Source organism: Lepisma saccharinum, unplaced genomic scaffold (assembly GCF_977018435.1).
Source record: "Lepisma saccharinum unplaced genomic scaffold, izLepSacc3.1 HAP1_SCAFFOLD_834, whole genome shotgun sequence".
In the NCBI taxonomy this organism is placed as follows: Eukaryota; Metazoa; Arthropoda; class Insecta; order Zygentoma; family Lepismatidae; genus Lepisma; species Lepisma saccharinum.
The window spans coordinates 17,519-34,112 of record NW_028143496.1 but is presented as its reverse complement, the minus strand read 5'-3'; the positions used below and the strand labels follow the sequence as shown (position 1 = coordinate 34,112).

Below are 16,594 nucleotides of genomic sequence, written 5' to 3'. Positions count from 1 at the left end.
CCAAACGGAAACCTTACTTCTACATTTGATGAAAAATTAGCGTCTGAATATTTTTCCCATCTTTTTCTTTATATATGAACTGAAAAAAATTACGTATATGTTCAAAAATTTCGATGGTGCGGTTGAACCACGTTACTCCGCTGTGGACACTCTTGACAGCCTGTGCGCGGGTGTTCAACGGGAAATCCTTGTAAAAGGTAAAGGTAAAGTGCTCCCCTGTGCATAGCACCATGCCATGAAGGCATATAGGGGGTGTGATTGTAACGCCCCACACTTTCTTGATCCGGTCGTGAGTGGGGGTGATGTGATCAGCATCACGCCCCTGACCGCCTTTACCCCCCAGGGTTTCCCTCAGGTACCCATGTTATTCGACGCTGGGTGGGCGCCGGGGCCGCTTCCATCCCGGATTTGAACCGGCCGGGGATCGAACCCGGGACCTTTAGCATGGTAGTCAGACGCGTTACCGACTGAGGCACCGCGGCCACCTTGTACTACTAACAAATATAATAAATATATTGTGAACAATGCATTTTTGCTTGTTGTAACACTGACGTCTTAACACAGCAGAAACTTTCTTCTCTGTCAATTGTGGAAATCGAGTATTAAATGTTCATGTAGTTGGCAACATGTAATTCGTGGGAGGTAAGGCGGGTTTTTTAAACCGCCAAATATTTTGCGCGCACTATTGAGTCCATTGCTTCGGTGAGAGGGCAGTCGTGCCGTGTGTGTGATAGGTGAAGTTGCAAACATGAGACAAAATAATAAACGGAACTTCAAGGTAATGAAGCCTATTTCAGTGCGATTCAAAGAAGATGGTGTTATTTACAAATGTACTGCAGCGAGAGTTAAGATGAAGAATAAGAAGTTGTCTGTTGGTGAAGTGCATGATGTTCGCTGGATCGACGGACAGTTCTATAAAGCTACAATTTTGGAGATAGGTAAGTGTCTTGTTCTTTTCACTGTTTTTATATTAATTCTTTAATTTTTAGCAATAATAACACATAACACGAGCATATCTGGGTTAATATAATTATAATTTTCAGTGGGTCAGAACTTATGACTATTTGCAGTTGCGCCTTATAACTATTTACAGAAAAAAAACTTGTTTGGAATCAAGTTGTCATCCTTGAATAGCATTTGTTCGACTGGGCCTAGGTTATTTTATTAATCAAGTTGACATATGACTGTCGTTTTATTGCAGAGGCTATGGAAATAGCGAGTGGTGTTGCACCCAGAGAAGGAATTTCGTTTAGTTCCCTGACAATTGGGGTCGAAACGTGACCAGGATGAGAATAATACAAAATTGTGTATGCGGGAGGCAAGGGGGGTGGGGGGGGGCAACTACTGGTCAAAGTTAAAGGTTATGCTGATTATATTCATACTTTTAAAGCGTTAAAAATCCTAGGCATAGATTTACCTCTGTTAGGTTAAATTATAACCCGTGAAGAAATATGGCTGATAAGGCAGGTACAAACTGCAGTTTGTTAACGTAAAGGCTGAGGGAGTTCATGTGATTTTGGCTGATTAAAATAAAAGAAGGGAAATGTTTGAAACGTTTTAATAGTATTGTAAAAAGTAGCCCTTTTCAAAATTACATTACGAATTTTCTTAAGCACGCTTACAAACTCGGCACATAGAGTGCGAAAGGTTGTCACAAATTATTAAAAATATTTGCTTTCAATTTAGAATCTCGACGTTGAAACCCTGTTGACAGGTATATTGGAATATTTTCTTCCACTAGATAGAAAGGCAATTCTATTTTTTGGATACGTAATTTTAAGGAATTGGGTCCATATTGGAGTTTCTCATTGGGAAAATTGATTAACGAACGTTTAACCGAATACATGGGTAGAAGAGTATCATGTTTTCCAGTAGACGTTGCTCTTCCTTTGTGAAACAGAGTTTAGAAAAATAAAGCTGTTTTGTGATGAAATGCAAGTGCTTGTAACCCTGAAGGGACCAATCTCAAGCTGTCATAATTTTCTCGGTTATGTCTCACGTTTATAAACAACAGCTGACTGCTTGGGTATTGCTTTCATTTTTGACCTTGACAAAGACGCAACAGAAAACTCTCGATATTCCTGTCTGCGTTCTAATGCTACGCTATCCACCGAAGAATACTTCTCTAACATTTTTTTTTTTTTTAATGTTAACCGGTCATTTTTGTTTCACATGTCAAGAAATGCTCTTTTCACCTTTCATCTGCCTTGCTTGCAGTATTGTACAGTCACTAGCAAATATAAGAACAGGCGGATTGTCAAGCACTATTGTCGTTCTTTTATCTTCTTTATAGCATGCTTTTTAACGAATGGGATTGTGCTGTTGCTGCAGCAGATATTGCATTCTGTCTATTGTTTTTTTTTTTAACTTCAAATTGCGACAAATTGCTAATGAACATGATGGTTGATAATATGGGTAGTACATCCTTTGTCACAAAAGTTCCAGGACTGAGCTCGTAAAAAATAATTGATTCAACTTACGGACTAATGGTCCTAGGTCTTGTCAAATCTTGTCGGCTATCTATGCACAGCCGCTCCCGTTTCTGGAGGTCAAGGAAGCAAGCAGAGAAAGCTTCATCTGGAATGCTTCTCAGCACATCTGTCACAGCCGTTTGGATTGCTGCAATATCTTCATCTTGACGCTTCCATTTGAGCGGCGTTTTCACACTGGGAACGGGCCTCCCCGATGACGCAGTGGTAGCGTCGTCACCTTTCAATCAAAGGATCCCGGGTTCGATACCTGGTGGAGGTACATAGTGGTTCGGATTCCACTTTAAACTATAGGTCCAGTCCCGATTAGCTTAATGTGTATAAAGAGGGCTTAAAACGCCAACTTAATCAATCAATCACACGGCCAAACAAAAGAAATCACACGGCGACAGTACGGGTTAATATGGGTGATGTGGTAGAGGAGGAATACGATGATTGGCCAGATATTCCTGGACTGATAAAGCAGTATGGGCCCTGCATTGTTGCGCAATAAGAACCACTGCCCTGATGTGCACAAATCAGGCCGGATTGCTGGACGCAAAACGTTTCAGGACGTCAATATAAACGTCTTGGTTTATCTTTTGTCCTTCATGCAGATATTCATGATGCACCAAACCTTTAACATCAAAAAATGCGATAGCTTCTGTAGCTTTCTGATAATCCCACCTTCCTCCCAAACAAGTTTAACACCGTAATGGTATTTCCAAGGTTTTTTTCCATAACAAATTTCAAAACTTTCCAAAAAAGAAAATAAGATCAATAAATAGCCACTAGTTATATTTATTACTATCATCCAGAAATATGGACAATTAATTCTACATCTGAAAAGCACGCATTTGTTCATCATATTCTCTTCTTTTGACAAAATTTGCAGAATTGTTGTTCAAGGAGTTTCTATCTGAATGTTTTTCTTTCATGTACGAAGTTCTAGAAATTTGATACAAATGAATCAATACAAATTCGGAACAAGTGAATCCATAGAGGTCGTTCTGGGCCCATTTCCAATTGGATAGATTGGAAAAATTAGACGAGATCTAAAAAGAATATAACATTAAAATGTGTTTGGATACCTGATTTAATTAACGTTTTTCAGTTATACCGTTAGGTTAACCGCGATAGTGGACGTGCGTATGATAGCCAGGGAAGAGGCAAGGTTATGTGTAGTACGTTAGTGTAATTACATACAGAGAATAAAATATAACTTGGAAAATCAGAGTTTACATCCTTGTAGTTCAGTTGTAGGAGAGTTGAAGAGGGTTGAGCAAGTGACTCAACAACGGCTGCATTTGTAGCGGCCACAGCTTTTATACTTTTCGTGAATCGCAAATTGAAAGAACGACATCAATAACTACAAGCCCTCTAAGTTACATATTCGCCTACACATCGGACAGCAAGAGTTTCGTGAATTGTTCTGCAAGTCCAATTCTAATTTTGCCAGTATCGATCAGCTTTAGTGCAGAAACTGAAGCAATTAAGAGCCAAGAAAACGACGGATCATCCGTTATTTAGTGCTACATTTAATTCAATAAATCTATTTGGAATGAGTCTTTCCAATGTCTCTAGGTTTACGTCTTGTTTACAGAAGAAATTAAAAAGAATATGAAACAGAAGTATCACACCTACGTATTTTGTTAATAGGGCTTAGTTTGTTTGTTGGAAGTACAACGGTTCAGAAAAAAAAAACAGAGGAGGATATGAAGAACAGATGCGTGTTCCACAGACGTTGAACCTATTTATATGAATGGTGAAGTTAGTACCCTCCAAATCAAAACACGTTCATGAGCTGTTGTTCAGAATCACCACAAAGCTTTAGCTTTATGTTTGAGCATGATGTAAATTGTGTAACTGAGAAAAGTGAGAGGCTTCCGTGACGTCATAATTGATAATATCTCAAGGATGTCAGCTGCTTTTGAGAAACGAAAAACTAGACCTGTTAAAAATTAACTTCGTTCTGGGACATGGGGCTGTTCGCTGCTACGGTATGGGATTAATTCCTTAAGTACCTCTAGTACAAATACTGCAATTTTGAACATTGACGATACAGTTTGAATAAAATATGCCATATAATATTTTATACTAGAAGTATGTAGTTTCTACAAATTTTGTTAGAATATTCGGAGGTTAACGTTTTTCGTATTTTGTTCTGAACCATATTTATATAATCTTATCATCACTAACTTGTTTAGAAATGTGTATTCCACTCCCTTTACGAAACCGTATTTAATTGTACGATGTTTCACTCATTTTGAACAATTTTCTCAAAACGTTTTCAGAGAGACATATCATTCCAACAGACAAAGTAACAGTAATAGGTTTAGTAGGGTGGGTGGAAAATGTTAGACAAAATAACGCGAGGATATTTCATCGGCTGCTTCTTTACATTTCTTTCTTAGGTACTCTTGTACCCCCCCCCCCTTCCCAGTTCTTCACACTGATTCTGAATGATTTACGGAGCATTTTTCATGTTTCCGAGAACTCTTATTTTTCTAACATCCTTTATCTTTATACTTAATTACGTAGTTGAGCATACTTACCATCGTCCTCTGTGGCCTTTGTAGGGAGGCTATAATAGAGGCGATGTGATCACACCAGATTCCAGATTCCCCGCAGGTACCCATTAATGAGAAACTGGATGATTGATTGATTGAGTTGGTGTTTTAAGTCCACTTTGTGCACAGTAAGGCTAATCGGGACTGGACCTACAGTTTAAAGTGGGATCCGAACCACTATGTGCCTCGACCGGGAATCGAACCCGAGACCCCTTGGAGAAACTGGATGAGTCCCAGAGCCACTCGTGCTGGGAGTTAGCTAGAAAATTCGCATCTGAAATCACCCATGCTGGGAATAAATCCCGGCTTTCCTACGTGGCAGCCAGACACCCTTCCGACTGAGCCACCGAGTCGAATTTGCAAGAAAGAACAGAAGTTAATAATAAAGCAAGCACTGCAAAAATAATAGTATTTTCGGTCATTTACAATATATTGCCATTCAGACCTCCATACAAATACGTTAAACTGTGATTTTACTTGTACAGGAGCATAAAATCAACAACGACGCCAGGGAAAAGTGACAAGAGAAGCAGCAGGCGCAAAGACGGAGGGGGGTTACGCTTGAAATTGCATTTTATATACTTCTAAATATCACTTGTATTAAGGTTAAAAATTCACTTTGGAAATATGAAAACCCCAAAGAAAATTGGGTTTTCTACTGAGGGGCTCCACCCACAGCTTTTTTCCAGGCGCCGTCACTGCATAAAGCAAATTTTACACTTTAAAGCAGTGCTTTATTTTGAGTACTAATCAGTGAAGCTGAGGAGAAGTTTCCCACTGCGTATTCTTCCGCCTGCCTGTCTGCCAGTCCGTGTCAACTAGCCGTATCTCAGAAATTACCAGAGCTCCAAATACGAAACTTGATAGGTTGATAAACCTAAGAAATACCAGCAAAAAGCATCATAGATCATCTCGATCCGAGCACCGTCTTTCCGTGAGGGACAATCGAAGTCACGTTACGTGCCGATATCTCAGAAACTGTTAATGCTACGTAATAAAATGTAATAGATCATCTCGATATAAGTTATCTGAATCGACATATCCGTCTGTCTGTGGTAGCAAATAAATCGAAAGTCAACAATCTATATATTTTTAACATTACGATATCACCGGAATTATTAGAGCTAGAAATTTGAAACTTGGTAAAAACTGAAACATCTTGGAAATACGCACCTGATGTAGTATATACGTTCTCGATTGGGCTATCCATTTGATTTTTGTAGTCAACAGTCGAAACCGATTGATAAATATATGGTAGTCAGAAAAATTATTGGAAATGAAAATAGAATTTGATGCACTGGCAGACCTACTCAATACTACTCTGAAGTGACATAAATAATATGAAGGTCCACGTATATAAGGGGGAAGGGGAGGGTCAAACAATTGAAACTCAACAATCAATATATATTTGACCGTTGAGATCCTGGAATTACTGAAACATGTAATACGTGCAATTTTGTGTTCTGAAGGCCATGTTGAACAGTCACTTCTTTCGTGAAAATGTTCTCTATTGATCCGCCCATTATCCGTTCTATTTAACAATCAAACTAACCGATATCTCTTTATTAGAGATACAAATAGAGTAGTCTGACTGTTTATAAGTTTAACCGTGGATATAACATGTTCTGATTAGTACCCATTAAGCACATCACGGTAAGATTGTGAATGCTGCTCCAACTTGATTTAAGTATTTAACAAAGTTCTCTTCGGAAAGGAAATCTGATAAAATTGGGGAATATAACCCTCCCGGTATCCCTCTCTGGTTACGCTTGTTTTCTATTTTACATAATATATAATGTTATACAATATCGCATAGAAATATTAATTACGAAGAGAAAGACGTAGTCATTTCTCAAGAAATGTTGATTTCATTAGTTTCTAAGGTGAACAAATTGTTAATATTTTTACAGGACCATCTCTGGATGACGGTGAAGAAGAAGACTCTGCCAGCAGACAGCATGCTCAAGTGACATTGGAAAGTACTGTGAAGCAAACATCTAAGAAGAGAAAATTCGAAAACATACAAATGTCACAGACAGTGAACAATTCTCCTGTAGAAGAGAGAACTGAAATATCTAGTACTGAACATGTAGTAAATGGAATTGAAAATTCTTACCAACAAAGGCAATCTTGTAAAGCAACTGCGTGTGATGAGGTGAAACGTCCGAATTATCAACCGGATTTGACAGAGATAAGCAAAGCAAAACATTTAGATAATAACCACAGAGTGGAAAATGCAATTATTTCATGTTCAAGGGAAACTGAGTGGCGTGAATGTCAAACAGACGTATATACATCCAATGCAAACAACGTACCATCTGTGAATGAAGATAAAGAAGAAGAATGGATCAACAGAAATGCTCAAGAGGCATTACAAACGTCTAAGAAGAGAAAATTGGAAGATATGCAATTGCCACATGTGGAGACAGTGAACAATTCTCCTTTACAAGATAAAACTGAAATATCTAGTACTGAACATGAAAATTCCTACCAACAAAGGCAATCTTGTAAAGCAACTGCGTGTGATGGGGTAAAACGTCCGAATTATCAACCGGATTTGACAGAGAAAAGCAAAGTAACACATTTAGCTAATAACCACAGAGTGGAAAATGCAATTATTTTATGTTCAAGGGAAACTGAGTGGTGTGAATGGCAAGAAAATATAAAGGTATCAAATTCTAACAGTATACCTATTGCAAATAATCAGTTTGAAATGGAAGACTACTCAAAGTGTTCTGATAGAAACAAAGAATATGCAAAGAAAAATATAATTGGAAACATTTCATCAAGAATAGAGAAGGATAAAACAAGGATGGTAGAAAGAATGCAACAAAATCGCAAAACAAGTAAAATTCAACAAATAAATAGATCTTTGAGACAAAAACATTTATCGTCGTCCGTGGGAAAATTTAAGAAGAGCAGTACTAATAAACACAACGGAAAAAAGGTAGAAGTGTGTACAACAATCAAGCAAAGGTCAGGCAAATCAGAGAGACTTAATTTTAATGATCAGAAATCTACATGCAGAGAGACAGCTCCATCCTTTCCAAAATTATCGGAATTTAGAAAAACAGCTATATATAAGAAAGGAAACATGGTGGTGGATGTGCTTTCTGTGGAAAATACAACAACAAACGAAGCTGGGTCATCCCTTCATGATGACTTACAATTGCAAGGAAGAGAACATGTTCAATCAACCAATCGTGTCTTGGAAAGTAACGAGGTCGAGGAAGATTCTTCAATAGACTTAACTCCTTCAGAATCTGAATATCTTCCAGACACAGATAATTCTGATACTGAAATTGAAAATTGTCTTGAATCAACTAAGAAAAATAAAGCCTTGGCGTCAGTTAATTCTGATAAGGAGAGTAAAAAGTGTAGTTATAGCGATACTTGTAATAGATCAAAGAGGATTAATGAAGAAGACACTTTGTCTTCCAGTAGTGACACGTTGGAAGTAGATATTACGAGAAAGAATGGAACTAAAAGAATATTTAATAAGAGACAACATTGTTTTTACTGTGGAGATACAATGATAAAACTTTCACGGCACCTACACAGAAAGCACATAGATGAATTAGACGTCAAGGCAGCTTTTGCATTTCCTAAGAACTCAAAGGAACGAAAGGAAGCCTTAACATTACTTAGGAACCGTGGAAATTATACTCACAATGTTGAAGTTGTGAAAAATAAGAAAGGAAAACTCATTGTTAATAGAAGGCCATATATCCAATTAGCAACACCAGAATATTTGCCATGCGAATATTGCTTCACATTGCTTGTAAAATCTAATATCTGGAGACACAAGAAAATTTGTAAATTTGCTCCGAAAAATGGACCACCTTCCAAGTATCGCCACCAAGCACGCGCTTCGCTACTGATGCCCATTTCATCAGTAGCCACTGAAGGTCTGAAGGAGAATGTTCTTGGTAGGATGGTTCAGGACAGAGTATCTCTAGTGGTTCGAAATGATGAATTGATTCTCAAATTAGGAAGCCGACTGCACAATATCCATGGTCACCTAAAACATATGCACAGTACCATCAGTAGCAAAATGAGAGAACTCGGAAGGTTTTTGATAGAAATTAGAAAACTTGACAATACAATAATCACACTACGAGACTGTATTTCACCTGCAAAATTTAAAAGTGTGATTCAAGCTGTACGTATTCTTTGTGGTTTCCAGGGAGAATCTAATACATATAAAGCTCCCTCCTTAGCACTGAAAATTGGCAATTCCCTATCTGAGACGGCAAAGATAATGAAGGCCGACGCTATAATAACTCATGATATACAAATGAAGGAGAATGCAGATGATTTCCTTCATTTGATGACATCTGAATGGAATGTTGAAATTTCAAGGAATGCCTTGAAAACTTTGGAGGAAAAGAAATGGAATACGGATGTTTTGCTGCCACTAAGAGACGATCTGCTAAAACTACAGTCGTATCTTAAGAAGGCCAAACAGGACCTCACACAGAAGATGAAAGACAATCCCGATGAATATACATGGACTTCGCTCTGTCAGGTTGTGTTAACGTACCTCATATTATTCAATCGGAGAAGAGTTGGTGAAGTTCAAAGACTGTTAACAGAAACTTACACTAAGCACAGGGTAAATAATAAATTTAATGAAGATGTATTCAACAGCTTAACTGATCTGGAAAAGAAATTGTGTCAGTCTTTAATAAGAATAGAAATACGTGGGAAGAGAGGCCGAGGCGTTCCTTTATTTCTAACACCTGGCATTGACGAATGCATGCAAATATTAATCCATACTAGAACAGTTGGAAACATCCGTGAAAGTAATCCGTATTTCTTTGCCATTCCTTCAACCCAAGATAGTTGTGTGAGGGCACACGATTGCCTAAGAAAGTTTTCTCAGGAATGTGGAGCAAAGAACCCAGCTGCATTAAGATCTACACGTTTAAGGAAACATATTGCAACCATGTCCCAATTGCTTAATCTGAAGGACTGTGAACTGGACCAAATCGCGAGACATATGGGACACGATATTCAGATCCACAGAGAATATTACAGATTGCCAGAGTCAACTGTGCAGCTCGCCAGTGTCAGCAAATTACTCCTTACATTGGATCAGAGAGGAGGACTAGAAGAGTGCAGGGGCAAATCACTGAGCGAGCTTGATGTTCAACTCCCAGGTATGAATACCACATTTATAATATATTTCACTTATGTTATATTTGTAGCATGGACTAAGTTTCCACTCGCAATATACTCACAATTCCATATTATTTTACTATCATCGTACCTTCAACAACATAAAACTTATGCATGCCTTTAAGTTCTAGATGCTAATTTTGGTTATTTTACTACACTTTGCAGCCACTTGGGGTAATCGCGATGATAAAGGAATGAAATAGATGACGGGACAAACACACACTCATGTATTGACCAGGATTTGAATCTGGAACCCCTTACGTCATAGCGCGATATGTACACCATTTCGCCACGGGCGCGGAACATGTTAGATGATGTCACATTCATTGATTACATTGATTCAGTCAGGTTTGGCAACGATAAAAAGAACGAATGACTATAGCCACTATTCTTAAAAAGAACTATTTCTATTCTTACGTTACACGAATGTAATTCCAAGAACACATGTTTGAAAACCTGAGTGTTGATCATACGTATTCCTTTCCTTTGTTACAATCAATAGGTAACACTTTGAGAGCCTTGCCCAACTCACCGACTGCTGTTCATACTTCCACTTGCTCTCAGCAGAGGTGGGAGTCACGTGTGGTCAGTACGACGAACCCCCCAGCCTGTGCAGGCTTCCGTGATCGGATTAGGCTACTCATCCATAGTTCGCCTGTTTGACACCGGTCTCATTCTGTTAATGACTCTGTTTCACAATATTAATTGAAAGTTATTGTTATTTTCAGACTTCGAGGGGGGAGGTTATCATCTTTGTAGCATAATTTACTTAAAATGAAAATCGAGACCAACTTTTATTTATAATATATACATACAAAATATCAAGTAATTATACGTTGAATGCAGGGATATCAAATATGTAAATGATTTTCGTTTTTACAAATAATCGTTACTTTATACAATGATCAGAGTACCATTTCTCAAAATTCTTATTCTGTATCAGACATATATATACATGCACATGCACACACTCCCATAATTTTGGTTTGCAAGTCATTGGTAAAAATTTAGATTATTTTTAGGCAATATATCTAATAATTTCAAATTCATCTTTTCCTTTGAATCTTCTAAATCACGCGACAGTGTTCCATTTTCGGATGATTAGGAAACCTCGATTCATGTACTCTTCAATGAATATTTCCTTTCATATAGTGTAGAAAGATTTACAATTTTCCAAATTACCACATAAATTTATAAACCCATGGAATGGGTATATTTAGGGCTGGTTTTTTTGTATTATTTTTTCAAGAATTTCGTGAAAAATATATGAAATATCGTGTTTATAGTTAAAAATATGGCAGTAATTTCGTGAAAATTTCGTGGTAATTTTTAATGCCATGCACTTATACATAATGTTACTAAATCAATGAATTATTAATTTATACAAGGCTTAATGTTTGCAACATTTATGGGAAAATAAGCTTAAAAATAGTAAATAATAAATTTCACCTTCTGAAAATCAGCCTTACTCAGTTATATTTATATTTTAGAAAAAGTGGAATGTACAAAACAATCTGTCTCTCATTTACTTTCATTCATAAAACAACATAAAAAATAATAAACTTTCAGGTTACTGTGCCTTTCCAAATGATTTCTCATTCCTTTGCAGCCAACATCTTCAAATCGAATATATTTCTTAAAAAGAAATTTGTAAAAAATGCCATTTTTTCGTTTTTATCGTAAAAATGAAAATGTTCGCAGAAACGGTAAATTTCGCTAAAATTCGCGACAAAATTACAGCCGTGAATCAGTCACATTTGTTATAAATCGTGCATATACTACTTGCTGCGTCTCTCCGTTACATTTCGGGTTTATCGCTAATAACAAAAAAAAAAAAAAAACCCTGGGCGTATTGTTATTTTTGGAGCAGGAATACATGTGTTGAAATTTCAATGAAATTATGTTTATAATTTATAGTCATTCATTACGCTGACGTTGATTTTATATCATACACGTCCCGTCCTATGGTATCTTAAATTCAATTTTCAGTTAGAAAATTGTTACCTTTCTTACATGTACACAATTAATAAAAATCACTTTTCATTTGACAGATATGGTCAGCAATGAAAGATTTGAGGAACTACAAGGCAATATTTGCAATAGCGTTGAAGAACGTTTATCTGAAACAAGTGAGGAACATACAGATATGCATACATTTGCTGAAAGTCATCCTGAAATAGAAAACATTTTTAAAAAGAAGAGAAAGCCATCTAAAAAGAAGTGGTGGTCAAGAGAGGAAGTAGAAGTAGTGTCGAACTTTTTCAAGAGGCATTTAGTTAGGGAAATAATTCCCAAGAAGGATGAGTGTGAGAGGTGTATTCAAGAAAGTAATGGGATCCTAAAAGATAGAGAATGGAAGGGTGTCAAGTATTTTATTTATTCCAGAATAACTCAGAACAAGAAATTTAAACTCAAACAATTCTCAAGTAAATCTGAATTTGAAAGAAACTAGAAAGTATTTTCATGTTTTATTAAAAGAATCAGTTAACAATGAATCTCTCATGTGATTGATGCATTTTATACACAAGTTTAAGGAATAAATTGAGAGTAAATATAATGTTTATATTGTCCGACGCATAGTCAGAAAGAGAATAACATAATGCTCAATTGCACAGTTTTCTAAAATTATAGAAAGAAAAATTATTTTAAAATAGCAAATAATTAATGGTTGTTTTTGTAGAGTGTGAACAACTACTTCTGATCTTTGTTAGAATTGTGATAAGAAAAAAAATATTTGCAGTCACCAAATTTTTATTTCGTTAATTTTAATATTTATTGTCACAAATATCACGTGCTTGAATGCAAACGTTCATACATGGTTGCAGTTGCAATTGTAGAAAATTGCTAAATATTGACAAGCAACACCAACTGCAGTGAATGGAGGAGTTAAGAACTCTTGCAGAAGAAATAAAAACTATTAGAGTTTCTCTCTCACATGAAGCTAGTGTTCTTTTTGCATTAAATTGAGAACTTTCTATACGCACAAGCGATATTTCTATAGGAGTGTAATATTAAATTATTAAAACAAATGTTTAAATTCTTTTTTATGTCCATAGTTCATTAATCTTCAATCCAACATGAAACTGTAAATTAATATCATATGGCAGAGAATTTTGTGTAAACACATAGAAGAATATCTTGTGTTGCTATGATAAATAAGTGTGCATTTTGGTACAATAAGATTCACCATTCTGCGCCATAAAAAGTAAAAAATACTCCTCATTGTAGCTTTTGTTAGGAATAATTTATTCCTAATTTGTTTGCAATTAGTTATTTCTATAATGTGTGTAAAAAAACTTGCTTTGAGTAAAGCGTTTCTAAAGCAAATATTCATAGCTACATGTATTCATATAACTTAGTATTTTTTAAATGTTAATTCATCAGATATTTCTAAATATAATAAAAGCCTGCCTATTAATAATGTTTTCCCTTTCAAATTTGAGATGTAAGGTACGTAATGTTAAGTAATTCACTAGAAGTGAAGAGGGAATTACAATATTACTATATCCTATTAGTCAACCAATGCAATAGAGCGCTCTATAGTCCGATATTAATAGTTAAACGCAGCATGGGGTTCTACGCGAATGTCACAGTCACAGATTTTCTTTAATTTTAACTTATGTTTTGGGACAATAAGTATTTACCTTCAAAATGTGAGTCTTGATGTTGTGAAATAAGAATAATCACGAACTGCTACAACATCTAAAAACCTCGTGGTAATAATTAGTTTTCAATTGCTTAGTTTATGTAAGTGTGTTTACAAAATGTCTTACTCCAAATACAGAATTTATTGGGGCAAATATTCATTCATCCGTTCACATAATTTTGTAACTTTTTATATTGTGTTCGCAAGGTGATTTTTTAAAAATATAAACGTGTATGTTACTTACAAGTGTCATAGTCTACCTACATCTGATCTTGTCATACAATGTTTACATAATATCTCTACTTTGAATGATGATAGAAGTTACTAGAAATTGATACGTGTGTATCGGAAGTGTCGATTTTAGAAAATATACAGGGTGGCTCAAAAAGTCATTTAACACTCCCGGTACAAGGCCACTGTAGCGCGCAACTTGGAAATGGTGATGACCAATCGTTATCAGGCCAAGGGGGAACCACATTGACGCTACCCACGTGGTCGGCGGCCATTTTGATGTCTTCCATCTTGAATTCAACTTCAGAATTTTAAATGGGAAGGGGGTGATATGATATATCAAAGCAGGCTAGAATTTCACGAGAAATGCAATGGTGAAGGTTTTTTCGATGTATCTTTAACCAGTAAAAAGTTATGACTGAATTCTTGTACCAATTTACTCCTTTTCGAGGTGTTAGAAAAATGCCTTAAAATTTGTTTATAATGCATCAAGATCAAAGTGATGTCTAGGGAGAAAAGTTCACATGCCATTGCACAAGATTTTAATCGGATACATCCACATAGAGCTGCGTATTATGAATGGTTGTCGCGAACAATTTACAGTGTGACGCTTCCATTAAATGAAAAGTCCTTCACAGTGACAAGGCTAATGTTTATGATCATAAGGAAGTTCATAAACTGAATATTCGACCCTTGTCATCTGATAACTAACGTTGGACAGAAACTGCTTCACAACGTTCCCATAGTGTTCTGGTGTTCCTCGCTATTGAAAAAAAACCCTGTAAAAAGTACCTTCTTCCATAAGCAAGGATGAAAAAACCTGTTTATTTAACAATTCCAAGTAGCCCTAAGCACTTAAGGTTCCGTTGATAGAAAATTGACTAACCAGTCGTGTTCCACACAGCACGGCACACCATTAACTTACCAGCACTAACCATTCAGCTTTGATCTGTCGAAAATGGGTTATCAGATAAAAAAGCATCGAATATTCTGTTTATGAACTTCCTTATGAACATAAACATTAGCCTTGTCACTGTGAAGGACTTTTCATTTAATGGAAGCGTCACACTGTAATTCTTCGCGACAACCATTCATAATGCACAGCTCATCATGGATGTATCCGATTAAAATCTTGTGCAGTGGCATGCGAACTTCTCTCCCTAGACGTCTCTTTGATCTCGATGCATTACCGATGAGCTAAACAAATTTTAAGGCATTTCTCTAACACCTCGAAAAGGAGTAAATTGGTACCAAAATTCAGTCATAACTTTTTACTTGTTAAAGATCCATAAAAAAAAAACCTCCACCATTGCATTTCTCGTGAAATTCTAGCCTGATTTGATATATCATATCACCCCCTTCCCATTTAAAATTCTGAAGTTGAATTCAAGATGTCGAACATCAAGATGGCCGCCGACCATGCGGGTGGTGTCAATGTGGTACCCTCTTGGCTTGATAACGATTGGTCATCACCATTTTCATGTTGCGCGCTGCAGTGGCTTTGTACCGAGGGTGTTAAGTGACTTTTTGAGACACCCTGTATATGATTCGTAGTGATATTGAAAAGATGTAATATTACATAAAGAAACTAGCAATATTGTATAATTTGTTGAAAGGTACAATTTCAAAATGAAAGGTAGACATTATTCTGTATTTGCTCTATGTATATGCCATATATGTAACATTCAATCACTTAAATAAGTGTTTATTGTGCATTCTGATATTAATAGTTTAACAATGTTCTACATAATATGTAAATTAACTTCAGAGCTAGCATTAAAAAAATCCTATGGAATATACACGGAATTAAATTCCTTAAGGAAATTATGGGTTTTATTGCACAATGGATATCACTATACCTTGCTTTAACAATTTGTGAAACCTTTGAAGTAGAGTAGTGCTGGAAGAGGGTTTCTCTCGAGCGCCAAATAGTTCGTACGGACGACGCTGGATAGCGTACGGAATTGAGATCAGCTTCGCTCGAGCTAATAACTCTAAAAACGAGTGATATAACCATATATTTGTAGTAGTGGACCCTTAAATATGCATCGTAAGGTGAGAGACGCATTGAAATTGAAACGTAAGTAAACATTGTAATTATCTCCTTGATAAAATGTATATGGTATTTGAAAATGAAACATATGGTTATGGGCTGAAACTGAAAGCACAGTTATTTTACATACATGTGTCTACGTTTATTGTCAGATTAAAATGTTATTCCATTGTAAACACTCGAGCGTGGGAGCCTCGAACAAGTACGAGCGAGAGAAAGTAGTTCCCACAGTACTCTACACTCGACCCTGCAGTATGGCTGTGGGATTTGTTGAACTTAAAGATGTCCAAAATACCAACCAACATGACGTATTATTGCATTTTAGTTTGGACATAGAAACTATGTAAGATAGAAAAATCGCAATGCCTACCTAATAGAAGTATGTAGCAGCATACAGCGTAAAGGATGTCGATATCCATTTGTGTATTAGTATCAAACAATCCAT

General features: G+C 36.3%; 1 protein-coding gene across 1 annotated transcript; it reads left to right on the top strand.

Annotated features, from left to right (window-relative positions):
- Nucleotides 1–850: 850 nt before the first annotated feature.
- LOC145983340 (uncharacterized) lies at nucleotides 851–15,909 on the top strand. Its single transcript, XM_083116479.1, has 3 exons — nucleotides 851–938; nucleotides 6,922–10,200; nucleotides 12,271–15,909. The coding sequence occupies exons 1-3, from the start codon at nucleotides 851–853 to the stop codon at nucleotides 12,669–12,671; spliced, it is 3,768 nt and encodes a 1,255-aa protein (XP_082972605.1). The 3' UTR covers nucleotides 12,672–15,909.
- Nucleotides 15,910–16,594: the final 685 nt, after the last annotated feature.